Genomic DNA, 27,476 nt, shown 5'->3' on the forward strand with positions numbered 1-27,476 from the left:
GAACCTCTATTGCGTTTGGTCCAACCGAATAAGAAACCCCGTTTTTAGCCGTTAATGCGATCCAGCTCAGCGTAAAGATTCTCATCATTCACATCACTTTACATCCTCTCCGTTCGTCACGTTTCAACACTCACAAGTCAACAAATCAACGGTCAACATCATTATCACGCTTCACCATTTTTTTTGTTATCCGCTGTGGCAACTTTAACATCATCCGTTTACACAAGAGTTTGATGGGAAATCATTGTTATCATGACCTTCAAAATAGCTAATAAATTTATTTATAATATATTATTATATGCAAGTTTTTTTTCCTTTTCACGTTTTCTCCTATGGTTGGAGACTAATAATTCCAAACAATTTCCTAATAAAGGTGTACAAAATGTACGAATTAATTAGAAACAAATATTTTTATTAAAACAATGGATTGAAGTTTGGTAATTAATTAGCAAAAAAGTTGGCTGAAAAGCAATTAATTAACTTTCTGAAAAAATACTTCCCGCTGATCGATTTTTTTCATCCGAAGAAAATATTTTTATATCAATTTTTTTCTTCAAATAAAAACACAAATTCTCCTCCAAAAACAAATAAATTGTTAAATAAAGTTTATTTACAGCGTTATTAACCAAAAAAAAGAATTTTTTAAAAAAATTATCAGTTCTTTTATAATTGATGTAACATCAAGAAAATCACAAATAAATATCAATGAATCAAAAAATAATTTAACATTACTTGTAAAATATTTTTATTAAAAATATCGTGAAAAAAATACAAAAAAAATGCTGCAACAATTATAAAAAATATATAAGAATCTCTCCATCTCGTGAATTTTCTTAATTAGTAAAAAAATATTGGGACATCAATAAAAGGAGTGAGTTTTTAATGTTTGTTAAAAACTAATACCAAAAGTAAAGGTCATTATCGTACTTAACAAGCCTTAAAATTCGCCTTTTTGTCCATCTTCTCTTGCACTTTTTCTTCTTCCTTCCCACTTCTTCAACCTCTTTCAACTACAGCTCTGTGCTATTGCTCTCCGGCGGCGAAAACGCGAACGCGGTTTCGTCAGTGCCGAATCTCACATTCCGAGTTACGGAGTTGAATCGCTCGTTGAGTCCAGTCACCGAGTCCGATCTTTAAGCATGTTGGACGGCCTGCTCGGTCGAGGATTCTCCCCGAAATGGTTCGACGCTTCGATTTTCTCTCTCTAGTTACTTGTTGTTAGTTATTAACTGATTCGGGTTGAGAATGTGTTTGTGATACTTGTGTTTTTGTTTCGTGTTGTTTTATTCGTTTGGTTCAGCAAATCCTTGATCAAATTGACGAAGAATCGGATCGATGTGATAAGGCGGAAGAGGAAGGCGACGGAGAAGTTTCTGACGAAGGACATCGCTGATCTGCTGGCGAATGGTTTGGATGTCAATGCTTATGGAAGGGTAATTACTTTTTATTTGGTTCGTTGCATCGTAACACTGGAATCGATATATCATTCACTGTACTGTTGCTGAATCTCTGTGTCTAAACGGATTGCGGATTCTTCAACAGTATAAAAGGTTAGGGGTGGATCCAGAAAACAAATACCAAAATTAAAAGAATAAAATCATTTAACACATACTAGCATATTACAGTTAAATTACATGGAATATATGTATTTGTTTATGTAGAGAAATATCACCACTGTCAAATATTTGAGTTTGAATCCATCAATGTTTAAGAAGCTTTATTTTATTTTATTGGAATTACTACAAATTAGGAATCAATTGTACGATCAATTACTAATTTAATGTGTGATAAATTCAAATTTATGATTGTGGAAAGTTTTTGTATCAACAATGGGATAATGATTGACTAAATTTAGCAAATATTATTTGGTAGGAAAATAATACAAATGATAAAAATACAAGGTACATGATATGCAGATAGCCGCGAGATATATGGAGAAAAATGGTGTATTGAGATAATTAGATAAACTTAAGCAATAATATTTGGGAGGTAAATAAAAATGATAAAAATTATAAGATACATGATATGCTGAAAGCCTCGTTATATATTGAGATAATTAGATAAATGCTTAATCTCAATAATCAAGAATGAGGAATCAAATATAATATATAGGACTTGATAATTAAGTTAGTATTAGTGTATAAAAAAGTTATATACAGACTTCTGAAAAGAAGTTTGTACTTGGAAGGGGGAGGGGAGTTGTTGGAATCTAACCTCCTAAAGTGCTTAGTGGGTTCTGATAATGTTTTGGCAGCACATTGAGACATTGTTAAAATATAACTTGATTGAGATGACTTACGATAACTGTTTTTCAACTGTGTGCTTAATTTTTATTTTTATTTTTAAAGAATGCGAATGATGAAATCCTATCTACTATCTTCTTATTGTTTAATTTAAAGGGATTTCAGGATTTTTAAATGTTTTGCATGTACTCCCTGATTATTGTCATTGCAACATAATAATTTTTCTTTATGTTTTATCCTACTTGTTGGGTGTTTATACAGGCTGAAGGACTCTTTGTTGAGTTGACTTTATCGTCTTGTTATGATTTTGTTGAACAATCTTGTGAATTTGTGTTGAAGCATCTCTCAGTGCTGCAAAAAGTGAGGTATGGATCTATTCTAATGACTTATGTGTTAGATATTGATGTGACTTTTTTTTCCATTTGAACCATGCGAGTAGGTCACAAAGACAACATGCTAGGCTTGATGTGTCTGTTATATTGATTTCTACTTGATGATTATTTGAAATAAATAATAAGTCAGACCATGTATTTCTTAAATTGTGATCTTTACCTTATTTTCTCAATGTGATCCCATGAGAATTGAGTGTCCAACAACATTTTCTTTTTTTAGTTTTATGTCCTGTGGTTTCTCATTCAATGTCACTATTTATTACTCCTAGAAAACATTAAAATAAATCTTAGGATCATTTCAACGTGTTTGATGATACAGAAGATTTCTTACAAAATAAGTGTTTTCCTTTTTTGTTCACTTTACTCTACAAATAACCTTTTTATGGATCATATACTTAGAATTTCAACGCTAAAGGTTATGTGATTAAATTTAGGTATTTAAGCGTAGTATATAATATCCAGTAGGATCATTTCAATGTGTTTGATGATACAGAAGATTTCTTACAAAATAAGTGTTTTCCTTTTTTGTTCACTTTACTCTACAATTAACCTTTTTATGGATCATATACTTAGAATTTCAACACTAAAGGTTATGTGATTAAATTTAGGTATTTAAGCTTAGTATATAATATCCAGTAGATGTGGCCAAGAAATATTCATTTCAGGGGTAACACAAATTTTATTTTAGGTTATTGGCCAAAATATATTTTCTCTGTAATCTTTTAATAAAAGAGTGGGAATACTAGGAATTTTATTCTCAAATGGTTTCTATTCCTGTTGTTAAACTTTTTTTTTTTACATTGTTAGGCTTGTTTGGACACCTGTAGTGTCTAAATATTCTTATGTTCATGCAACCATTTCATACATTTCCTAATGTCTTTTGCAGTGGATGCCCGGAGGAGCTCAGGGAGGCCATATCATCTCTGATGTTTGCTGCAGCAAGATTTTCTGATCTACCAGAGTTACGGGAACTTAGACAAATATTTCAGGATAGATATGAAAGTTCCTTAGAATGTTACGTCAATCAAGAGGTCGCTGCTCTTCACACTTTTTTTGTTTCTTGAGAATGTTACATATTTATGACTTACTCTTGAACTGATGCATTAAATTGCCAATTATCAGTTTGCTACAAATTTGAATTTGAAGTCTGCTACGTTGGAGAAGAAGGTTCAATTGATGCAGGATATTGCTTCAGAGTTCTCAATAAAATGGGATTCCAAAGCTTTTGAACAGAGGATGTCAAAGTCCTCTGTTTCTATACAGGTGCTGTCCTCATCCATTGTTCTCAAATGGATTGATTTTGCCATTGTCTTGTAAAATTACTTTCCACCAAGTAAAAATTACTTTCCACCACGTATTTATTTTTGCAGTTGGAAGTCATTTTGAGAATATGTGAAATTTTATTGTAGTTACGTTCCACTAATTTATTTATATATGTGCTAATGCAGGACCACAGTAATTTTAAGTCTAGCCACAGCATACCGTTACAAAGTAACGATGCTACCCTGAAAGGAGTCAAGTTTGAAAGAAGTCATGACCATCCTCATGACAGGCACAAATTTCATAATGGAAAGGAAGCTCTCTCAAAAGGAGATGAAGAACATCTTCGTTCTAAATCCAAACTCCCGAATTCTGAAAATGGATTCAAGCCACTAAGCAGTTATGATGAAGTCAATTTGAAAAGGGATAGCCATGGCCATCCATTACCTGGAAGAGAAGAGCTTACTTCTAAGACGAGTGATAGAGGAGGGTATTGGAAGGAGGGTAGTACGCTAAAACCAATTGGAGGTTCTTCCAAGGATACAAAAGAGAAACAAATTGAAGGTGGTTCCAATCTGCATGATAGTTGGGGGAATGCCAGGCAAGTAAAAGAAAGGCAGGACACTACCACTGCTAGGAAATCTCCTGCTCATGCACGATTTATTTCAAAGAATGGTGGCATACTTGATGTTGATAACTCGGAGAGAAAATGTCAAAAGGATGAAACTCCTCAGGTAAAGCCCCCCTCAAATAACGCCATCCCACCTGCTTATACAAGAGAAGAACAATTTGAAGGTGGTTCCAATCAGCATGGTTGGGGGAGTGCTAGACGTGTAAAAGAAAACCAGGACACTGTCACTGCTAGGAAATCTCCTGGTCATGCAGGATCGCGTTCCAAGAACAATACACATGAGCCATTTGCTGTTAATGATGGTGGCCTACCTGTTGTTGATAACTCTGAGAGAAAAACTCAAAAAGATGAAACTCCTAGGGTAAAGCCCTTTGCCATCCCACCTCCATATGTAAAACCTAATTCAAAACTGAAGAACCGAACGCATGGAACCAATTCAGTTCCTTCTAATATTGGCAATGATGGCGTTACTGCTTACCCTTTGGTACATGAAAAGCTTGATGCTGCTCCTACAATGCACAGGATCCAATCAGGCTTGGATGATTCTGAACGGGATTTGCAGGCCATTAGACATGCTGCAAGACCGAGTAAACAGGGTCATGAAAATGAACGCCTTGTTCAGGAAGATGTTACAGAAGCCGTTGTTCTAAAACAAAAATCTTCGAGACGGAGGCACTCAAAATCAAGATCATCCATTTACGATGATGCCAGTAGTGAAGACGCTGAGGTTGTGAGAAAACATAGGAGCAGGAGAAGAGATGAACAAAAACGTGGCCTGCAAATTCTGTTTGATGATGAGCGGCATAAAAATGATGAAGAGGAAAGGATAATAGATAGATTACTGATTCATTACAGCAAAAAGCCATCCATCAATGTGCCTGAAAAAGCTAGAAGAAAGTCTCGAAGTCGCCATGCTCATCAAATAGATAAGGATGGAACCAAGGATGGACCTGATGAGACACCAGAGATGGTTACTCGTGCACCAAGATCAGTTTCACTTCCCCGTGATCAAACAGAAGCTGTAGAAGTTAAAAAGGTATTTGCTCGTGCTGCTTCGTTTCAGCCTGAGAGATCGAACGAAGCTCGCCATGTACATCCCAACTTACCTGACTGTGATGATTTAGCTGCTAGGATTGCAGCCTTGAGAGGAACATAATCATGATGAATAAGTACTCGCCTACCATGATTGCAGTGATTATGAACATCGTGCATCAATCTCACGTACCGTTGGTAATGTTGAAGACTGCACCTACTGTGGTGTTTTAATTTTCAAGTGTTGACTGCGCCAGAGCCATATTATTTTCTGTGTTGCTGATCAGCCATGGTCGTTCCTTTGTTGCTGACAATTTCTGGGTTGTCATAATTTTTTCTAATGATGGTTATGCACAAAGTTCGTTCGACTTTGTTAACTTATTATGATTGTAAAAGTGTTTGTATCAGAAGGAAATGGTATTCTTATTTTCCTGAGTGGAGTAAAAGTTGAGATATATGGTTGTGTCAAAGTTTCGCCCCTCATAATATATATTTTCTCGTTGAAATAAATCATTTACTTATGCCGGTCCCTTTAATTAAATTCCAAAATTATCTATCCATTTCTATTCATTATTTGATTAATATTTGATTAAATCGTTTTTTTTATTCAAACAAGAAATCACCATAATTTCGTTCTTTAATGTTTTATATTAGAATCTTACAATCTCTTTCACAGTTTTTATAACACAATTTTTATTTATCAATTTTTCTATATTTCAAAAACACTATTAGACAATGCATACAATGTGCATTTAGTTAATTTAATCAAAATTATTTCATTTATTTGTCACGTTGAAATATTTCCTAATTATATTTGTTAAGGTTTTACATTCCCATAATATATAATTTATTTCTAAACATCACCTTCATGTTATAATTTTAAATTAAAAAAGATCTACATAGTTACTTCTAAATATCTTCAATTTTTTGAAAAAAAAAAACTTCAAATTTCTACTCCTTAGCTTAATTAATTTTCAAAATTATTATTTTTAAATTATTTCTAAATTAAATTTTCTTACTAAATTTACTTTTATAAATTTCTTTTACTTACCTTTTTTTATTCTAGAATAGTTTTGACTAAATATAATTACATTTCTCAGATTTATTTTCAAAAATATTAATATTTATACACTTTCATTAAACAAATTCTCAAATTAATTATTTTCAAACCATTAATATTTTATTTAAAATAAAAAAGACAGAAATATAAAACCTAGTTTTAAATTTGTTTTTCTAAAAACCAAATTTTAACTGATTTTCTGGCTACCTACACCAAGTCTAAGGTTACAATTGGACTATTTGATCGGAAAAAGAAAAAGAAAAAGAAAACATTATTATCTGTTTAAATATGTAACCTTGTACTATTTGGGGGGAACGGGAAAAACTTCCAGCAAAATTGTTTTATTAATGCTGGATTACAAGAGTTCCACCATATAAAAACACATCATTGAAGCCCAAGGCGCTGCACTGTTGTGGGCCTATGTTACACACCTCCACACACACCAAACATAACAGGCTTTCACATCATGCACTCCCACAATTTCTTCACGCACCAAAACAGGCTCAGGCCCAGGCCAAGTTGGTGAATATAGTGTTTGAGTCTTTTCCTAGTGTTATTGGCTGCAGATAGTGATTATGGGATACATGAAGCAATAACCAACCTCACAACAAAACAGGCCCAGGCCCAGTTGGATGAAAGGATTTCATCTAACTGACCCAATTGAAACTATTCTCAACAATGGATAAATGCGTTTTACGACATTACAATGCAAAATAAGGTAAACATATCCCAACATAAGCTTCCCTAGTTGAAAAGTTGACAGTAACACTACAACATCAGAATCTGACATTGTCAGAAGTTGTAAATCCAATGTCTGATTACTCACTTCACAAACAAAAACCCTCTCCTCTTCCCAATAACTGTCACCCCTTTCCAAGATTCCATTCACAACCACTCCATTGCACAAAAACCTCTGCTACAAAAGTACCATTTCCCGCCACACAAAAAAAAAAACTTTCTCTTCCACTTTTTCCCGCCACATATATCTTCCACAACAACAACAACACAAAATGACACTGCTAAATACAAAACCTTACACCACCAATCTCCACAACAAGATGAAGCCCACATCCAAATTCATCATGGCAGCAACCTTGGTTATGGTGGTTACCCTCGCCATTGTTCTAGGCCTCATTCTTGTTCTTCTTGCTGAACTCTACTGTTCCCTCTTACTCCACCGCCGCCACCTCAGAAAAAAAACCACCATCCCCATCTCCGCCGCTCCGGCCGCCACAACAATATCAAAGCCTCCACCTTTACTCACACCACATTCTCCTCCTTCGCCTCCTCCTCCTCCTCCTCCTCCACCACCCTTCACCACCGTTTACTCACAAGGGGTTCTCCAAGCCCCAAGAAGCTTCCTTTTCCCATGCAAAGATGAACCAAACCCAACCCCACGTGGCATTGGCCTTGTTTCTGTTTCGTCATCATCTCCATTGGCATCATTCTTGGCAAGAGCTCCTCCACCACCTCAGTCTCTTCAACCTTGTGGCGGTGGAATGGAGCACCTCGTGTACATTTCAAACCCCATTTACGAGAACGAGTCAGAGGTCAAAGCAAGTAGAGTGAACACCCCGTTTGAGACACCGAACACTTCACCCTCTCGTGGCTCTTCTGGGGAAGATCATGATGATGATGATGATCGTAATGGTGGTGCTGATTGTTCTCATTCACCACCTTCACTTACACCTCCTCTCACCCCTATGAAGAAACTCCCTGCAGAAGGCTCTTCTGTTTCTCTCAGAGATGCTACCTCCTTGGGTACTTCAGGTAGTGACACTCAAAGCATCAATGGCCCTTCTTCTTCTTCCTCGGATACCCCTTCTACTTCTCCTTCCTGGTGATCGATTATCATGTGCTCACAGAACTCGATTGTGTATCACTTAGAACTTGATCAAGCTATGGAGTCATTGGGAATCGTGTGAAATTTTTTTTCTAGAATCATATGTCTGTTGATTGGATTAGTTTTCGCATGATACTGTTACGAAAACATAAAGACATGTAATGAAAAATTTTGTGTTCTCTTTTCTTCTTTGTGTGTTCTGTTATATGTAGCAGGGCTGTAAATAACAGAGTGCTGCCATGCATTTCACTTATCCATAATTTTCTTTACATTTTTTTTTTCTGAACCTACTTTTTTCTCTCCTTTTAGATACAGAGAGCAAAAATTTTGGATTGATACCATATAAAATGATATAATGATATACATTAAAATATAAGAAAATATAATTAAATTATTAATATATTGAATTATCGTGGATGTAGTTCTGTAAAGACACGAAGATGCTGAAGCTCCATTAACATATATCATGTAGCAGTGATTAAAATTAGCTATACGGTTACTTATCTGATTAATTGTAAAAGTATTGATTGGTTAATTAGGATGTTTAATATAAATATAATGTTTACAAGTCGTTATTTTTTTCCATGCTTAGTGTATGCATTTACTTTATTTTCTTTTGCTTGGTTTTATGGAAAGGTGTTGCTGTTCCTGGTAACAGGTTCTTGATTTTCCCATTTTATTTACTCGTGATTTTGGGATTGCGAGATTGTGCACGTGAATTTTGGAGGAGAAATTACATTAAAAAGAATGTGCATTTAAGTTTTTTGGGGCCTGGTCCATCGAGCTACGATTCCAATTTAGGGTTCATTGGAGACCAAAAACAAACGAATAACGACATTGCAAATGTAACCGAAGTCTTTTCTTATTCGCAATTCCATCTTCCAAGAGTAGTTTCTTTCTGGTTTAATTTTAAATACGTCACACTATTTCACATTATTTTAAATTTTTGTTCCTTTTGTATGATATTTAGTTTTTGTAGCATTTTATCTGTATTTTACTTTTACAGCTTCAAAAATAATATAATTATAATTAATTGATTTTTATTCTTGAAAATCAAACTTTTATTACATATGATCCAGTTTTAAATTTAATGTGTTCAATGAATTTTTTGTACAAAAGCTAAATTCCTGACTCTTGTTAATATTTGTGCATCATGTTCTACAAAAACACGATATTCTGTTATTTCTTTGCTCAAATGGTTTACCAGTTTTGTATTATGTGTAGATAGAAAAAAAAACATTTATTTTCTAATAAGGTAAGAGGAGTAATGTAATGAAAATATATATATATATATATATATATATATATATATATATATATATATATATATATATATATATATATATATATATATATATACATAAAAACGTTACAAGAAAGATGTTTTTTTAGTAAACTCATATACTGATACAAACTAACTTCCAATTAACATTAACTGATCCAAAGCTACTCTTCAACATTCCTTTATTAAACTCTCTTGTAACACAATTCATCTCAAACAATAAGGGGAAAAAAAACTAAAACACCATCGTGTATGAATAAAGCTACAAGCTTTAAAGTTTTAATTTGCAAGTTTTCAGAAATCCTCTTCCCCTTTCCCAAGTTTGTTTCCCACAGTTCTGAGTACCCAATAAAAGAATGCTAAAACCATCACAAATCATCAATCCATTGTTGAGAATTATGTCAGCAACAAGTAAATTATTCCAATGCACACAATTATAACGGCATGAGAGTAATAAATCAAAAGTCAACACAATTACATAATCATCACTGGTCATAAAATCAGAACTCAAAATAAAAAAATCACATAATATTAATGAAATTAAATTATCTGCATGTTAGGATGATTTGCGCTTATAAGAGTTGGATGCGCCTCAGTGAAAGCTACCATGTCTTTCCTTCAATGTGACATGATTCTAGTTTGAGGCGGGTGTGCATAAAGTGATCCAGGCTCAACCTATTATTTAAGATATACAAGCAAAGTAAAAACTTAAAAATCAGAGCAGCGACCATTGCGTTCCCAATCACCATACCTAGTAGGCTCAGGCCCTTTGGGTCCACCGATCTCACCAGTTTCTTCGTTAATACTGTCATCATCTTCGTTATCTTCTTCCTGCTCATGGCTTTGTCTGATCTCCTCATGGACTGATTCTTGAGGTGATTGTGCTTGTTTCTTGACAGGGTTTTCCTGTTGCAGCTGAGTTGAAGATGTGCAGAGGAGCCGTGTTACTGAGTTGGAAACTATGCCAGTCAGCTGCTCGGATCTGGTGTGGTGAAGAGTAGTGTTGGCTATTCTGGTCAGTGAGCGAGGGAAATAGTTGGCCATTGTTGCTTGATAATGATGTTAGGCAGATGATAAGAGATAAGAAACTTGTACCAGAAGGAAAAGAAAAACCCTGAAAATACAGCAAACAGGAATAATTAATGTGAGTGCGACACAGAATTACAATACTTAAATTGTGGCAGATTATTCCACACCTGACATAAGGAACGAATCTTATCTCGTTATTCATAAAATTTCAGCACAGTTTATATCCAAAATAAAGTATTGCCCCATGAGACAGGTATTTAACATCACAGGCAACCAACCATAATCCTTCCACTGTTGGATAAACCTAGCTTTTTCTTGCAATCTGAAACCATCACTGAGGGTGGGAGAGTTGTGGATTTGAACATTCGGTAGGAATATTAATATTTAAAAGTAATAACAACATATTCATTTACTATTTGCACATATCAATAGAAGGTGCAAATTCAAACAGCATTTTTGAGTGCCAAACACCTTTTATACAGACACATCAAAGACCATTGTGTTGTTAATCATATTTCTTGGATTTCATGGGTCAACGGGGTAACACATATCAACAAAGTTCCCAGACACCTATTCATGGAGATCTGCAATGTTCATTCTCATGAATTTCAAGAACAGAATGTCATAGTTAAACACTTTGCCTCTTAAACATTCTCTTCACTTACGCATGGCCTGCTTTATTATTAAGGAGCATATATAGGAACCTCTCAAACACTTTCCACACATATGGGAGCATGTTTTCCAGATTCCTTTCTTTCCCCTGCACTAGACCAAAACCCTAGCCCACCCCAAAGGTATGCCACCTAAATAAAAAATTCCAAATCAATCTTCCAACACATCCAACATTCCCATGGCATCCACGGAAGTGAAAAATAGGGTCTACAGTACTCATACAGTATTCAACAAGCCACAGTAGTAATATATATAACCCAATCCAACCATCTTCCCTCATTGCAGCATTTTCACAAGCACCTTACGGGAAGAAAAATCATATAAAGTTGCAATTGAGAAATATTCACACACATATACATACACGATCATACTATTCTGCTGGATTTTAAATTTTAATTATAATTTTGATAAGAAAAAAAAGTAGCTCGGAATTGAAATTATAAGAAAAAATAGTTGAGAGGATTATATTACCTGAAATTGTTTGAACCTCACCGTTGCGGTGCGTTTCGCTTATGAATGAATAAAAAGGAAATATATAGAATTAAGGCGTGGCACCAATTTGCTGTCAAGTAAACAAAGGGGACACGTTTTCTCTATTCATTATACGTTTTCTTGAAGAAGAGATGGGCCGGATCATTGGCTCATTACTATCTGCACCTCTTTTAATTATTTTTGCAACCCCATCTTAATCTTTGCACTCCTTCTAATTATTTGTTTATTAATTTGATGTAAAATAAACAAATTAAATTGAAAAAAAATACAGTTAAATATATTTTTGGTTTCTTAAGTCTCAGTGAATTTTGGAATTAGTTCTTCTTCGAAATTTTATATCAATTTAGTCCTTCATTTTTTAAAAATGCATGGATTTAGTTCTTCTTATCAAATGTTGTTAAATTCATCTGACATTTTAAACATATATTATGATAATATTTGAGTTAACATTAAAAAGAAAATGTGTCAAACGGTGTAAACAATTTAAATGTTATCATGAAATGCGCTAGAAACGTCAGATAAACTTAATAAAATTTGATTAAGAGAACTAAATTCACGTATTTTTAAAAATAAAAGACTGAATTAGTCGAAAATTTTAAAAAGAAACTAATTCCAAATTTCACAAACTTAAAAAACCAAAAACATATTTAACCCAAAAAAATAATTATATCTCACTTCAAATTAATCAATTTGGTAACAATCTAAAGGGTTAAGTTCCGGTAAATTTGAAATCAATAATTATATGAGACAACAAGTTTGGCATATGGTTCGCATCATTATGAGAGCCATGTGATCATTGCATCCTATTAATCAACGCCACATAGAAAACCAGCATCAAAATAACAAAAGAAAAAGCAAGGACAGTAACATGGAAAATTAAGAATAAAATTTTAATTTTTAATTATAGAAACTGAAAATATAAATCGATTTGATATCTTAAAAGCCTAGAAGTTTAAGTATGTTTAGAATGGAGGAAATAGCATCTTAAGTACGTAAATTAAAAAATTAAAGATCAAGTTTTTTTATAAATATATAAAACGTAGTTAGATTATTATAGTAGAGTGGTGGAGATTGTTGAGTCTCGAAAAAACATAGATTAAGACTACGTGAATACTTAAAAAAGACTTTATTACGTTATGTAAAAATTATAAGGTTTAATAGTGTTTTTAGTTTGTATATTTATATTAATAATTTGCAGTTTTTGTTATTTATTTTTTACTCAATCTATTTTAATATTTTAAAAAAATTATTCTGTTTTTATGTGTTGAATGAATACTAATATTATTTATCTCATTTTATCCTTAGAAATGAACGATAAATACGTAAAAGAGTGATAATTATACGAACATATGTTAGTTTTTCATTATCTAAATAAAGTTAAGGATGATTTAAAACAATAAATCATGTTGATTTTTTTTAAATATAGGAATAAAAATAGTATTAAGTCAAAATATAATAAAATGGATTACACGTGTTCTCTGTCATGACAATAAAAAATGTAGATGTTAATTTAATAAATTTAAGTTTTCACATTAAGCTAATAAGGTCGGATATCTGTAAAAAAATAACACTTAAAATTATTGTCTTAAAATTTTAGGATGAAAATGATTTTAATATTTTGTGAGTTTAAATTAGATCCAATTATTATTAAATATCTTACAAGGTTAGAAAAAAAAAATTACAATACTTAATTAGTGATTTGGATGTACGCTAAAAACCTCTAGAAGGATTACAATATGACCTAAAACTAAATTTAGAAATTCAAATGAAAAAAAAAAAACAAAACTAACACTATAAGCTTCAAGTATTATTACATACTTCATTTTCTTTTCATCTTCCGACTAACAAACATATATATATATATATATATATATAAGTTTTTTTTTTCCTCTATTGTGTCTTCATTATTTTGACATTTTAAAATATATTAAAAACATATTTAAAATATCAATATAATGTATTTTTAATATTTAACAAAGGACAACATCCAAAAAAATCAGTAAAAAATTTAGACTCGACTAATGAAATATAATTTGGAAGACAAAAGTACTCTGACAAGTGTCCACAATAAAATCTCTATCAATTTATGAGCTTACCTTTCATGAGAACAATTATTGGATGAAATTATTCCATGGGACCAATAATATATATCTTTTGTATTATTGATTAAACAAACCACTTTGTCAACTTCTCGTGCCTTCTACATTCAACACACTGGATGTTGAATACAATAAGATCTGGAAAAATTCTATTTTTAAGTTGGAAATTACATTGGTGATGTCTCTTATCTATAGATCATTCTTGATATTGGAGTTCGTTTTGGTGATCAAATTAAATACATGATAAATTTTAAATGTGATAATTCTTTATGTTAAAAGTCTTTTTTAATCAAATTTTAGATAATTGTGTCTCGTTGTTATGATAAGAAAAGATAATATAAGAAGGTTATTGTCAAGGTAATCTTAGTTGTAAATGTTTTCGCTAAAAGAAAGTATACCTATCTATTAAAAAAAATACATTAATTTTGTTTTAAATTTTTTCCTAGGAAATATTTAGAGATTTTGTTATTAAAAATAATTTGCAGGGAATTGTTATAATTTTTTAAAAATATTTTGTATAAAACAATTTTTACATAAAATTTATAGAAAATACTTACAAATTTTATAATTTTGTAAAAAATAATTATCTATCAAAGAATTAAATAAATCTTTTGAAAAAAAAATGACATCAAAAATTCTTTTACTGTATTTTTACTAACAAATTTGAAAAAAAAAAAAATCTCATTGAGATATGAAAAATTGTAGTAGTGAAAGATTCACTCTTAAAAAAGAGATCGATGAGAATCTAAATTTAAGGTAAAGACAAAAAAGTTAAGTATCTCATGAATTGAAGAGATTGATAAAAATCTAAATTTAAATTTAAATCATACATTAAATAGATATCAAAAAATTAAATATCTCATGAAAAATACGATCTACAAATGTATTATGTTAAGAATTTGAATTAAAAATGGTATTAATCTCATATATAAATTAAATATTCACCAAATAAATTTTCTTAAGATACGCGTGAAACCTGTATAAATATTTCCTGAAAAAAATTAAAATAGAGCCTAAATGTAAAGATAAATTATGTAATGACAACAATTTATACTTAAGAACATGTGAGAAAAAAAAATAGTTCATATGCTAATATTGTGTACTTTGTGTGCACAAATGATTTACCTATTACTATAGTCTATTTTCATTTGTCTCAGCACAAAAGTGCCACGTGTGCAACCTGCCATATGAAAGCACGAACTTCCCACGTGCCCATCCTCCTTCTCTCTCATCCATTCCCATGTTCCCTCCATTTTATTCCTTATGGTGGAATTGGGTCCCCAACACAATAATTATTACTTTATCCCTCAATTAATCATTTATTTTTTATTTTTTGGTTTATAAATCCGTAAATCAATTTAATAAAAAAAACTATTAATGCATACCGTAATCAATTTTAAATTACACGAAAAGTTCAGAAAGTCGATCTATTATATATTATTTTCTGTCAATATCCTCAAAGTGAGATCAAACATCAACTAGCTCGAATCATGGAAATATATTCAAAGGAGATAAGGTTTTGGTTAAGAGATAAACATTTAAATAATAAATAATAAATAAAAAATGAATATTCTTCACACAAAAATTCTAATACATAGAGTAGAACTTACACATACAACATCTCATTAATAAATAATTTTTTTATACACGAATATTGTAATAATTCATAGAATTCACATTGCCGTATATTTCGTATGGATTAGATTAGGATTCATTCTTCTCTTTAACGTTCCTTGACGTTTTGTCCCCTTACAAATAAATATTTTGGTTGTAAGAAAACCCTCTAATTTAAAAAATGAAAAAACGTTTCCATTTACTAATTGTTGACTAACTGAAATTTAAAGTAAAAGCTAGATAATCAGAAATAATGTTTATTTTGGTCGTACAAAACTCTTTAAAATTTAAATAAATTAATTTAAAAAATAGGAAAAAGTTTCTATTTACTAACTGAAATTTAAAGTAAAAAATGAATAATCATGTTATAAATAAAGTTTAAATTTAATTCAATTTCATAAAATCAATTTATATATTTTATATGTAAGATTAAAAATTAATAAAATTAGTCAATACGAGAGTTCAACAAATTAGAAATAACGTTTATTTCTCTCTCTCTCTTTTTTCGTCATTAACCTTAGGATTCCTTGTTATTTTATTTTTTCTCTTATCTATAAAGATGGATAGATCTTATAGATATGCAAAACCATCATGATCATCACCATTATTGTAAGTATATAAAAAGGGTCTATCTTTGCCTTGGTGTGTTTTTATTGTATGCAAAGAAACCCCATTTTCACAACCATCTTGAAGAAGCTCCATCATCACCATCATCATCATCTTCATCCATGGCATCTCAAGGTCAGGGCAACAAGCTCACAGTTTCCACATCGCCGAAGAGTGACAGTGGCAGCGGCGGTTGCGGCGGCGGTGCGGCGGGATCACTGCCGAAGGGACAGTGTTTGTGCTCACCAACGACACACGAAGGGTCATTCCGGTGTCGTTTGCATCGTGGCCCCACAGCATCGCCGACCAATTGGATGAAACGCTCCAAATCCATGCCTGCTAATAAGCATGTGGTTTCTGACTCCACTTGTTGATCATGATCATGTTCAATTGCTTATGATAACACAGATTAAACCTATATATATACATATCGTGAGTTATAATTATGTGTTCATGTGTAACTTTTTCATATCATGATATGAATCCTTCAATTGCTTGCAGCTCTCTGTTGATTTCTTCAGTTTTGGCAGTGTTGTTGATTGGTGTGCTTGATTGGAACTTTCTTTTTCCATGCAACCCTTGATTTGTCTATGCTTAACTTAATTAATTGTATAATAATAGATTAATTATTGAGGGTAGATGATTAGTTTAATTCATGATGGATCATGAATCATGGAGTTGCTACCTCTGAACTCTGGTTTTGTCATAATCATTTTCCAGTTTTTTTTTTTTTTTTTAATTAATGGAATCAATACTACCATAATTGATCTCTCTCATCTAATCATCGTAAGTAGATTTTAATTTTCAAGTAACTTTAATTTAGGTTAACTATATATAGGTTTAGATCCTCTACATTGTACTATACCTCTTTGGGTGGGGTGTGATGTTTTTTGTTTCATATTCAGCAAGAGAAAGAAGTGTATGTTTTAGCAGATCATCAGATTCGGCTCATAGAACATGATCACCAAGTTGCAAAAGCAGAGACGTATGTTTTTCGAGTCCAGATTTTCTATTAATTTTTTTATGTTCTGCTAAACATTAAAAATATACTATGTTGATATTTTAAATATTTTTTTAATATATTTAAAACGTTAAAATTAATGATAATCAGTATATTATGGAAACATAATAGAGAATCAATACAAAAAAATCTAACGGAGAATTCAAATCCGTGTTTTCCTGATAAATTTTAGAGACGTGGAATTAAAAAGTTTTTGGTTTTGTATTTTGAATATTTTCTTGCAAATAGATTTTTTGTGTGATGGAGAAGGAATAGCGTGATTTGTTGAGTTATTGGAGATTTAAATTTAGAAGAAATAGGATGATTGATTTGGTTGGTTGAGCCATTTTGATTAGTGATATGATTTTTCTGGACAAGAAGTAAACGACTTAGATGGGTTTTGAATGGCTTATGATTTTAAGAATTTTGCATATGAAAACATAGAAAATGACGACATTGATGTAGTTGTTGGAGTCAACTAATTGCGAATACCAGAAAAACAACCCCAACCGATGGCTCTTCAATGTGGATAAAGACACTGACATTCCATTCATTTATGAACATTTTTTCTTTGTCCCTTCTTGTTCTGAGAAAATACGTAAAATTACATTGGAAGAAACATGTGTAATGATGTTGGATTCTATTTACGAATCAACAACAACACTGGATTATCCTTCTGCGTCACTTTAAGAACCAAACCAGTGAATTGCGGAGGCAGAGGAAATGTAAGTAACAACATCATCAAAATTATGAAATAGAGGTAAAAGTTTATTGATTTCTAAGAAGTAAAGAAATTAAAAAAAGAAGTTATTAACTAGGTTATATTTGGTTAAGAAGTAAAGTGATAGAACTTTATATTAAGAAATAGATTTAATGACATTTTTTTTTTTTGTATTTTGTAATGGTTCAATATTCTCTGTAGAGTCTAAGAAAAAATTAATGTGATATTTATTGTTCTAATCAATAGAGAAAAAATTCAATTAGATAAAACATTATAGATTGTGTCTTGTTTCTCTTCACTTCTCAAAACCCTCTTTTAAAAATATATATGGATCCCTTTAAATAAAAAAATAAATGAAGAAAAAAATATTAAATACAAATTGGTATATTAAATATAAAATTAAAAATACTATTAAGTCTAAGAAATATATAAAAAAATTCAAATTTATTATCTGAAATTTTTATTTAGAAATACTATTATAATCATTTCACATATAAATTGGTATCTATTATTTCACGGACTTTCTAGAATTTATTAATTTAAAATCAACTATATTTATAAGTAAGTATTTTTATGGGTTAAATATGTTTTTAATCCCTTAATTATCAATAATTTTTTGGAACTAGTCTATTTCAAAATTTTGGACCAATTTAGTCATTCATCTTTTGAAATACGTGGATTTAGTTCTTTTAATCAAATTTTGGTAGGTTTATTTGATGTTTTGTATGCATTTCAAGATTGTATTTGAGTTGTTCGTACCGTTTGACACATTTTTGCTTTAATACTAAGTCAAATATGATTATGAAACGCACTTGAAATGTTAAATAAACATAACAAAATTTGATTAAAATGATTAAGTTTACGTATTTTGAAAGATACATGACTAAATTGGTTCAAAGTTTTAAAATTAATTAATTCTAAATTTTTATTAAAAATTAAGAAACAAAAATATATTTAATATTTAACCTTATTATTCTTTATCCTACAAATTTTCCATCTTGATAGGAATCAAACACAAAATTTAAACAACATAAATATTTCCATGATGTATAAAGTTACATGCCTATGTGTGAATTTTGCACTTCTTGTTGCCATTATTTGCATTTTAATTACCTTTCACTTTAAATTGAACGATAAATTGCTTTAGTGACTACCTATGTATTTGTGCATTTATAATTTTTTTTTTCTAATTTTCAATAAAAAAATGAAGTGACCTGAACAAAGTTGAATTGATGTCACTGTCACAAGCCTAGATATTCTAAACCACTTTGATTATTTCAATTGTTTAAGATATTTGGATAGATTACTTCTTAATAAAAATTTTGTCACTGTCATTTACCTAAAAAAATCAGCCATGTCCCCTTTAAAAAAAGGAAAACAGTCACTATCACATGATTAACATCAATTAAGGAACTTGAATTATTGTTTAATGGTCACTAAAACTTATCCACATCAAGTAAACAAAAGGGTCACAAAGTAAAATGCACAGATAAGGAAATAATTTTATACTTAAAATGTAATTATATTAAGTTGAAAACAAATTACACCTAAATAATGTATAAACACTTATAAATTTAACTAAACTGAGCTGTTTTTAATTGTAATACAGCAACATTTAATACTTGTATTTTGTAAAGGGAGTCATATTTTTAGTTTATGAATTTTTATGCAAAATTAAAATTTATTTTTACCTAAAATTTTAATATATTTTGGTTCTCAAATTTTTAAAATAAATAAATATAATTTTTATTTTAATTTAATTATGTTAAATTTTGTTAATATATTAAATATATTTTGTAATTAATATTAAATTAATAATGTGTGTCAAATAATATAAACAATTTAAATAATAATATAAAATATATTTAAAAAGTTAAAATGTAATTTAATTAAAATACTATATCTATTTATTTTTTAAATTTTAAGATAAATAATAAACAAATCCTAATCTTGAATTAAAATTCAAAGAAAAATATATTTTATCCTATTTTTGTAAATAAACATCAAACATTTTATACTACTCCCTTTATTTTATTATCTGTTTTATAATATTATATATATATATATATATATATATATATATATATATATATATATATATATATATATATATATATATATAAAATTGATTTCTTTATTGTAATGAAATGTTTTCTAAAATTTTATATTTTATCATTTCTGTTTCTTTATTATGATGTATGCTCAGATTAATTGAATTTATATAAAAAAACAATAATTAGTGAATGAGAAAATAATATTATTTTAAACTTCGGAAATAACGCATAAATAAATTAAAAATTCTAACAATTCAACTAAAAGGAAGAAGCAATAGTTAATCACACATAAATTTGATTTATATGTTTGGAAGTGAATATTTCTTGTTGAGTTAAATAATTTGTTGGTCACTTAGTTTTTTCGTATGTATCATAGAGAAAATATTTCGATATCTTAAAAGAATTGTATCCACTTTTAGACATTATTTTTTATCAATTCGTTATAAAGTAATTTCTCTCTCAATATATTTAATACACAATTTCTCCATTGTTTATTTTGTTTGTTTTCAAATTTTCATTAAGACGAGCAACTTTTCTCATCTTCACCTTTTAGACTAATGTCATATAATTATGTTATGTTTTACTTATGTTTTGTATTTATAATACAATTATTTTATTAAAGTTTCTTAATATTTCATAAATTTAAAAGTTAAATATATGATGTGTCCTGAAATTAAATTATAAAGTATTTAATTTAATTTTATACTTTACGAAAGCATATGAAATATAATTTTTAACATGTGACAATGACATATGAATGTTATATTTTAATTCATATGCATTGTTGAAAATAATATTTTACATATACTTTCGTTAAATATAAAAATTAAATACTTTATAATTTAATTTAAAAATAAAATACATATTTTTATAATAATTTAGAGATAAATAATACATTTAATCTTTAATTTTAATATCAATTATTCTATATAAATTTTATCGATTTATTCATTATTAATAATCTCAAGTTATTTATTTTCTTCAACTTGAATATCGCTAGGTTCCTTATTATTACGAAAATTTGGTATATAGTTTGGTTTGAGGTTAAGTAAAAGTGATGGTAAAACTTGCTTATCCCTCATTAGAATAAAGTGATGGTCATTATTGTGTTTATTTTATTGAAATAGCTATTTTTATAATGATACTTTTGATGTATTTAAGGACTTTATCAAATTATAAATCAAGCTATTAGTTACAACAAAGTTAATTCTTAAATTTGTTGAATTTTAACAAATAAATTTATAGATGCGTTATGTGTTGATATAGTAACATATGAGTTAATTTTATGATTATTTTTAATCAATTTATACAATATTCTATAAAAAAACACATGCAAAAAACATTCCTTATAAAAATAAATATAAATAATTTTTATAACTTTATTAAAAATAATTTTATTTATTTTATAGATAGTTTTATAATTAAAATGATCAATTTAAAAAAATCCATCAAATTAAATATATATATTAAAATAAAATATTTTTTAATTTAAATTTAAAAGATAAATTTAAAGTTTATTTTCACTCGAGAAAACATAAATAGAATTTATCTTACATCAGGAAGTGTAATAAAATTGAAGTTAAAAAGGATCCGAAATCATAATTCTACATTTCTTCTACTTAAACTAATTATTTTTTAATTGGAGTTTGTAAAATAATTCAAAATACATTTATAAAATTCTGCAAACTGTATCATATGCATAGGAAAATATAATATTCCTAAATTTTATAATTTAAAAAATAATAACTAAAATTCATGAAATCATAATTAAAATATATACTAATTTGATGAAAATTTAATTTAAAAAAAATTGTAATAAAATAATCGTAAATCTAATCTACATGAATTATAATAAAATATTAACTTTGATTCATAAAATATATTTTAATAATGCATTTTCAATTTTGATGTTCTCCAATCTCAAATTATCTCTTTATATTTCTTTCTTATTCTCGTACTTTCTTAATTAATTACTATAAAAGAATTATGGTTAGGAAAAGAATCCTAATCCATTTTATTAATCAATATCTAACGAGTTGTGTTTTATTTTATTTTTTAAACAATAAATATAAATAAATAAAATGATGGGAGAATGATTTTTTATACAAACTTAATATAAATAGTATAATAATATTTAAATTTAATTTAAAAATATATAAACATATATAAAAAAAATTAAAAAACATTGGGGAGCCTTGGCTCCTGTGTCCCAACGATGGTCTGTGTCTGATTTGTCCGGTGAAATTAGAGATTACTATAGAAACAAAACACTTAAAAATGAAAAAGAAAATAATATATATATATATATATATATATATATATATATATATATATATATATATATTACTTTAGTTAAAATGGTTTAAAATGTCAAATATGATAATTTTACATAAATACTTAAGACAAAAAAAATCTGTTATCCTATTTTATCTAATAAGTTACTTTGTATGATTAATCATTAAACTATAAGTTTAGTATACAATAAATTCAAATTAGTTGAGAATTAACAAACTCCTAAAAGTACATTAGGATTTAGCTAAATTTAATATTATGCATAATACTTTCTCATAAATTTACACATAACCCCCTCTTCATAAACTAAGGTTAAGGTTAAGCAATCATAGGAGTTTAATTGAATTAACGGATTAAAGTGTGTGAATAACTCTGTGATCTATAACATATAACTTTTGGATCGGTATAACTGTGAAAATTTTTGAAAAAAAAAAAAAAACAAAATTATAATATTTGTGGTTCTCATCTAATATACGAATCACCAATTAGAAAGTGCCAACACATAATCATATAAAATAAGTCTGTCTTAATTCATGTGTTTAAAGTTAAGCAAAGATTATAATTTTGATAACGGTGTTTATATCGTATAATTTGTTTTATATGTTTATCTCCAAAAACCACCATTGGATATTATCACTGAGTTTGAAAGATGACGGGGAAGGACGAGTTCGTCTCTTACTCGCCCCTTCCCTCAAACCCTAACCCTAATCCTAATCCGTACGCTTATCATTACCCTAATCCTAGTTCTTACCCCCAAAACGTCGTCGTTCTCCTCCCCACCTACCGCCCTCGTTTGCAACGCCGTCGCCACCGCTGTATTCTCTACTCCTCCGCACTCTTCTTCTTCCTCCTGGTCGCCGGCGCAGCCTTCCTCCTCTTCCCCTCCGACCCGGAGGTCCGTCTCGTGCGGATCGGGCTCAACCGCATTGGGATCCGAACCAACCCGAAGCCCATTCTCGACCTCTCCTTCTCCCTCACGGTCAAAGTTCGCAATCGAGACTTCTTCTCCTTATCCTACGACACCCTCGCCGTTTCCGTTGGCTACCGTGGCCGCCCAATAGGCTTGGTCTCCGTCCCCGGAGACGGTGTACGCATCAGAGCGCGCGCCTCCTCCTACGTCGACGCCACGCTCACCGTCGACGGGTTTGAGGTTCTCTACGATGCGTTCTACCTTCTCGAAGATATCGCTAAAGGTGTAATTCCATTTGACACCGAGTCGCGAGTTGAAGGGAAGTTGGGCCTTTTCTTCTTCACTGTTCCTTTGAAGGTAATTCCAGTAATCTTTTAATTCAATTTCGGTTTTGTTTTTTTACTCGAAAACTGATTCACACTTTATCGGCTCCTCAAAGACTCTTTGATTTAGGTTAATCGTAAATAAATTAGACAGAGACATGCATTTTTTTACAGTATTATAAGCTTGTATGTTAAATAAGTTAAAAGTGATATTATTAATGATTATTTATGAATGGTTTGTAATGTATAAATTGAACTACAGTATTGGTCCAGAAATTAAACATGGTTTTATATTATAGGTTGAATAGTAATTTAGAAACAAGTTGGACAATACATGGTATGTGTAATATTGTATTCCCCTATAAAATCTTGGGAGTTCTATAAAGAAAGCATTCAATGAAACATTACACGTGTCTGTGTCTAATGAGTTTGAATCATTAAGAACATTTAAAACATTCTTCGTCTAGCAGGAGTATTTTGTAGGAGGATTTTACATTTTTTTGAGATAGACCTGATTAGTTACTTGGCAATTTTTTTTTTCATACTAATTAGAATTTCCCATGACTCAATGAGTGGATTACTTAGCTTTTGCATTTAATTTACTTGAAAGATGCTTCAGCGGATGAAGGTGAACATTTTTTCTCCGAATGTAATTCAATCGTAGCCTCGTGTAATTTGTTTGTGGGTAGCATTGTCTATTTACTTTAGCATTGGGTACGAGACAATTGGTGGTAAAATTCTGTTAATACCACTATTGTTTTTCTGTAACTGTAAAGCTTAAAATCTTGTATTTGTTTGGTTGATCTTGCTATCTGGGTGTTGTATTTACTGGAAATTGACACGAGTATTGTCCATGCTTTGCCTATTTGATTCCATTATATCTAAATACTGTATGCTTAATCTAGGCGACGGTGTCATGCGAAGTTTATGTGAATATAAACCAGCAGAGAATTGTACGTCAAGACTGCTATCCTAAGGTGAGGATTTTCATTTCTCATATCAGTCTACCATTTACAATTTTGCATATTCATAGCCCAGGAATGATCCTTTTCATCTATAGATAGAAATTGTTCCGTTGATCCTGTCCATATTTTACTGAATTGAATGCGTATTCCGATTTATAAACCAGCAAGTAATTTTTAGGTTCAAATGCAATGCACTTGTCTCTTTAATACCTTGTGCAACTCTTAGCAAGTATTTAAGTTCTGTTTGGCTTACTATCAAACGCTTTGTCTGCTCTTACTACCCTAGAGGGATGGGGTTACACTAGGCACCTTTATTTGTCAAGAGAGTTAAAACCCAACTCAAAGTCAGTGTGGAGAAAGAGAGGCAATATTCGACAGTCCCTCTTCTGTATTTTATTAGAAGCTGCATAAACTTGGTAGGCACTTTTTATGTATTTGAAATTTGAACCAGCCACAGGCTCTAGCTCGTTTACTTGAACACAACTTAGAAAAGGGTGGACACTTGGAGTCGTGTGTGTAATTTTTCTTTGAATTGTTGCCTGCCTTTCTCCTGTAAGTTTCTGAAAATTCAAACAAGCGAAAGGTATCAAATAAATGTGTTCACTTCATATATGTGCATAGCAGCTATATATTAACTTAAGACTTGAGAGCACGTCTCTTACACTCTTGCCATAGAGATCTTCTGTAGCTTAGCTGTTGTGCTTTAATTATTTTCTAATGCCCAGCAAAGAAAAAGAAAGCTTGAGAAACTGCTCAGATTAAACTTAAATTATCATGTTTTTTTTCCATAGAAGGCTGCTTCAATTATATATGCAGTGTTTTTGAAAGAGAAGTTCAAACCACCAAACAAAGGACGTAGAGATTACAGTGTTCTCCTATATGCAAAACTGTGATCATTGATCGCCTCGCCTCATTTTCACTTAAGGATTCTCATTTTTTTTTTTATAAATTGCTTGGGTTGCAGTATAGGTCCCTTTTTTTTATAAATTGCTTATGTTACAATATTTCTGCCTTTGTTTAGTTAGTCTTATTTCACTGGTTAAATCTATTGGTTTTCTAGCTGCATGCTTTTGCTAGTGAAACATTATCATAAAACTATTCTTTTCCTGTGGCTCTATGCAATCCTCCGTAATATAATACTGGAAACTTCAAAGGATATCCGTTTTCTGCCTTTTAGACTGAAATTGGTATTTTTCATTTTTAGATAGTGAGTCAATATCTGTCAGCCTAGGAGCGGTTTGCTGTAAAAATTATCCATGTTTCTTAAATCCTGGAGTACTCTACTGGGGTATTGAGTTTCTAATAGAATTTACCCTCGGTAGGTAGAGTTTGAGACAATATCTGTCGGCCTAAGAGCGGTTTGCTGTTAAAATTATCCATGTTTCTTAAATCCTGGAGTACTCTACTGGGGTATTGAGTTTTTAATAGAATTTACCCTCGGTACCATACCAATCATCTTTATTTACTGTTACTGTTGCTTTTACACAGTTTCAAAAGTTTAAGGTTGAACTAAATTATAGTATGAGCTTCTCGTTTGGTACTTTCAATTTTTCAAGGTTTAGTTATGCAGGCCTTCTGGCTCATTAGGTCTTGTTTCATATTTCTCAGATCTTGTAATTAAGCATATCTTAATTTAATATATAGAACTTACTAATGCGTTATTCATTTGCTTCAGTCATTGGGTGATCCGCTGGATCAGAGCGCAGATATTGAAGCTGGTGATATATGATGCGGTATTAATCTTTAGCATGCTTTATCTATACTCTGGTGGTGGTTGTCGTCGTATTCGTTACATTGCTGTTAGCGTGCTGTATAATCTGTATATGGTTCCACACCCTTGTAAATAACGATTAACTAGAGACAACTTGTACTTTGTATTTAACCCATCTATGAGTTAATAATTTAATGAAAATGCTATCTGGGAGTTTGTCAATCTAGTAGTTCAGAAATAAAAATATATCTTCCCTCATAATGTTATTTTTCTTCTCCTTTTAAATGCGGCGCTAACATATTTCTGCAGTGCACATGGACGATTTTATTTAGTTATGGCAATTTTTACTGTGAGACAAGAGTTTATTGATAAGGCTCGGTTGATGCTGTTGAAATTCCTGGACATTTGTGTTCTTTTCTGATTTTACTGTCAAATGTGGGCAAAGAGGCCCCTCTTTGATCGTAGGCACGGGGTCCTACCACGGTATTGTATTAAAGTAGCCATATTGGTTTTCAACTTCAATTTCTTGGTGGAATGTCGTCATCAGAGGTTAGTGGGTAGCATCAAATTTCTGGTAGCGGTCTCTGTTCTAACAAATATTCTGTTCTCAACGGGTTCTTCTAGTAGATTTATAGGACACATGCCTAGTTTTAGAGGGAACCTAGACCAAGGGTATAATCCTTGCTTTCTTCCATCGTACTTCAAAGATTCGGTGCTTTGGATCTCTCTTTTATTCTCACCCACGATGAAAGCCTTCATGATATTATATTATATTCACAATCAAAAAGATGAAATTCTTCTGCAATTCCTTCTGCGATCTTGCTCCTAAATAATGCATAATCTGTAAACGCATTACACATTGCGACCAGTAGATTGAGTCAATCAAAGATATATCTGTGTATTTGAGATGGATATAGTGTCAATTCCCTTAATCAAGACCTAATGGATGAACCTATAACTATACCTTCGTCAATTTTGAATTTGGTCTCTATTCTGATATTTATCCAATGATAATAATCCCTCAGTACAAGATGATACAGTATGATTCATAGATTATGAATATAACATGGAGGGATAGAGTAGACTTAAAGTCACCTTCAAAATTCAGAGTTAATGCAACATTTTTTTTAATCCAAAGCTGTAGTTATATGAGGAATAAAACTTGCATTAATTGGCACAGAAGAAGCAAAAAAAGTCACAAATTTTTCATTATCATTCACCACAAATGCAAGCAGCTCCAACGTT

At 30.5% G+C, this 27,476-nt stretch overlaps 5 protein-coding genes across 6 annotated transcripts; 4 read left to right on the forward strand and 1 right to left on the reverse strand.

Annotated features, from left to right (window-relative positions):
- Positions 1 to 937: 937 nt before the first annotated feature.
- On the forward strand, positions 938 to 6,028 carry LOC114181933. Its single transcript, XM_028068612.1, has 6 exons — positions 938 to 1,180; positions 1,301 to 1,433; positions 2,505 to 2,608; positions 3,522 to 3,666; positions 3,758 to 3,898; positions 4,084 to 6,028. The coding sequence occupies exons 1-6, from the start codon at positions 1,140 to 1,142 to the stop codon at positions 5,680 to 5,682; spliced, it is 2,163 nt and encodes a 720-aa protein (XP_027924413.1). The 5' UTR covers positions 938 to 1,139; the 3' UTR covers positions 5,683 to 6,028.
- A 1,672-nt stretch (positions 6,029 to 7,700) lies between these two features.
- Positions 7,701 to 8,462, forward strand: LOC114182000 (pollen-specific leucine-rich repeat extensin-like protein 1). Its single transcript, XM_028068736.1, has one exon. It carries the CDS (start codon positions 7,701 to 7,703, stop codon positions 8,460 to 8,462), a length of 762 nt encoding a protein of 253 aa, XP_027924537.1.
- A 1,682-nt stretch (positions 8,463 to 10,144) lies between these two features.
- LOC114181262 (succinate dehydrogenase assembly factor 4, mitochondrial) lies at positions 10,145 to 12,018 on the reverse strand. Of its 2 annotated transcripts, none has more exons than XM_028067667.1 (2): positions 11,916 to 12,018; positions 10,145 to 10,857 (listed from the first exon to the last, which is right to left on the reverse strand). In XM_028067667.1, exon 2 carries the CDS (start codon positions 10,785 to 10,787, stop codon positions 10,452 to 10,454), a length of 336 nt encoding a protein of 111 aa, XP_027923468.1. In that variant the 5' UTR covers positions 10,788 to 10,857; positions 11,916 to 12,018; the 3' UTR covers positions 10,145 to 10,451. The 2 variants fall into 2 exon arrangements, with proteins under 2 accessions (XP_027923468.1, XP_027923469.1); XM_028067668.1 differs by lacking the exon at positions 11,916 to 12,018 and adding an exon at positions 10,940 to 11,833.
- A 4,204-nt stretch (positions 12,019 to 16,222) lies between these two features.
- LOC114181488 lies at positions 16,223 to 16,759 on the forward strand. Its single transcript, XM_028067958.1, has one exon. It carries the CDS (start codon positions 16,228 to 16,230, stop codon positions 16,627 to 16,629), a length of 402 nt encoding a protein of 133 aa, XP_027923759.1. The 5' UTR covers positions 16,223 to 16,227; the 3' UTR covers positions 16,630 to 16,759.
- Positions 16,760 to 22,901: 6,142 nt separating this feature from the next.
- Positions 22,902 to 26,489, forward strand: LOC114182551. The gene is made up of 3 exons (XM_028069441.1): positions 22,902 to 23,589; positions 24,461 to 24,532; positions 26,196 to 26,489. Exons 1-3 carry the CDS (start codon positions 22,972 to 22,974, stop codon positions 26,247 to 26,249), a joined length of 744 nt encoding a protein of 247 aa, XP_027925242.1. The 5' UTR covers positions 22,902 to 22,971; the 3' UTR covers positions 26,250 to 26,489.
- The last annotated feature ends 987 nt before the right edge of the window (positions 26,490 to 27,476 follow it).

This window comes from Vigna unguiculata, chromosome 4 (assembly GCF_004118075.2).
Source record: "Vigna unguiculata cultivar IT97K-499-35 chromosome 4, ASM411807v1, whole genome shotgun sequence".
Taxonomy (NCBI): domain Eukaryota; kingdom Viridiplantae; phylum Streptophyta; class Magnoliopsida; order Fabales; family Fabaceae; genus Vigna; species Vigna unguiculata.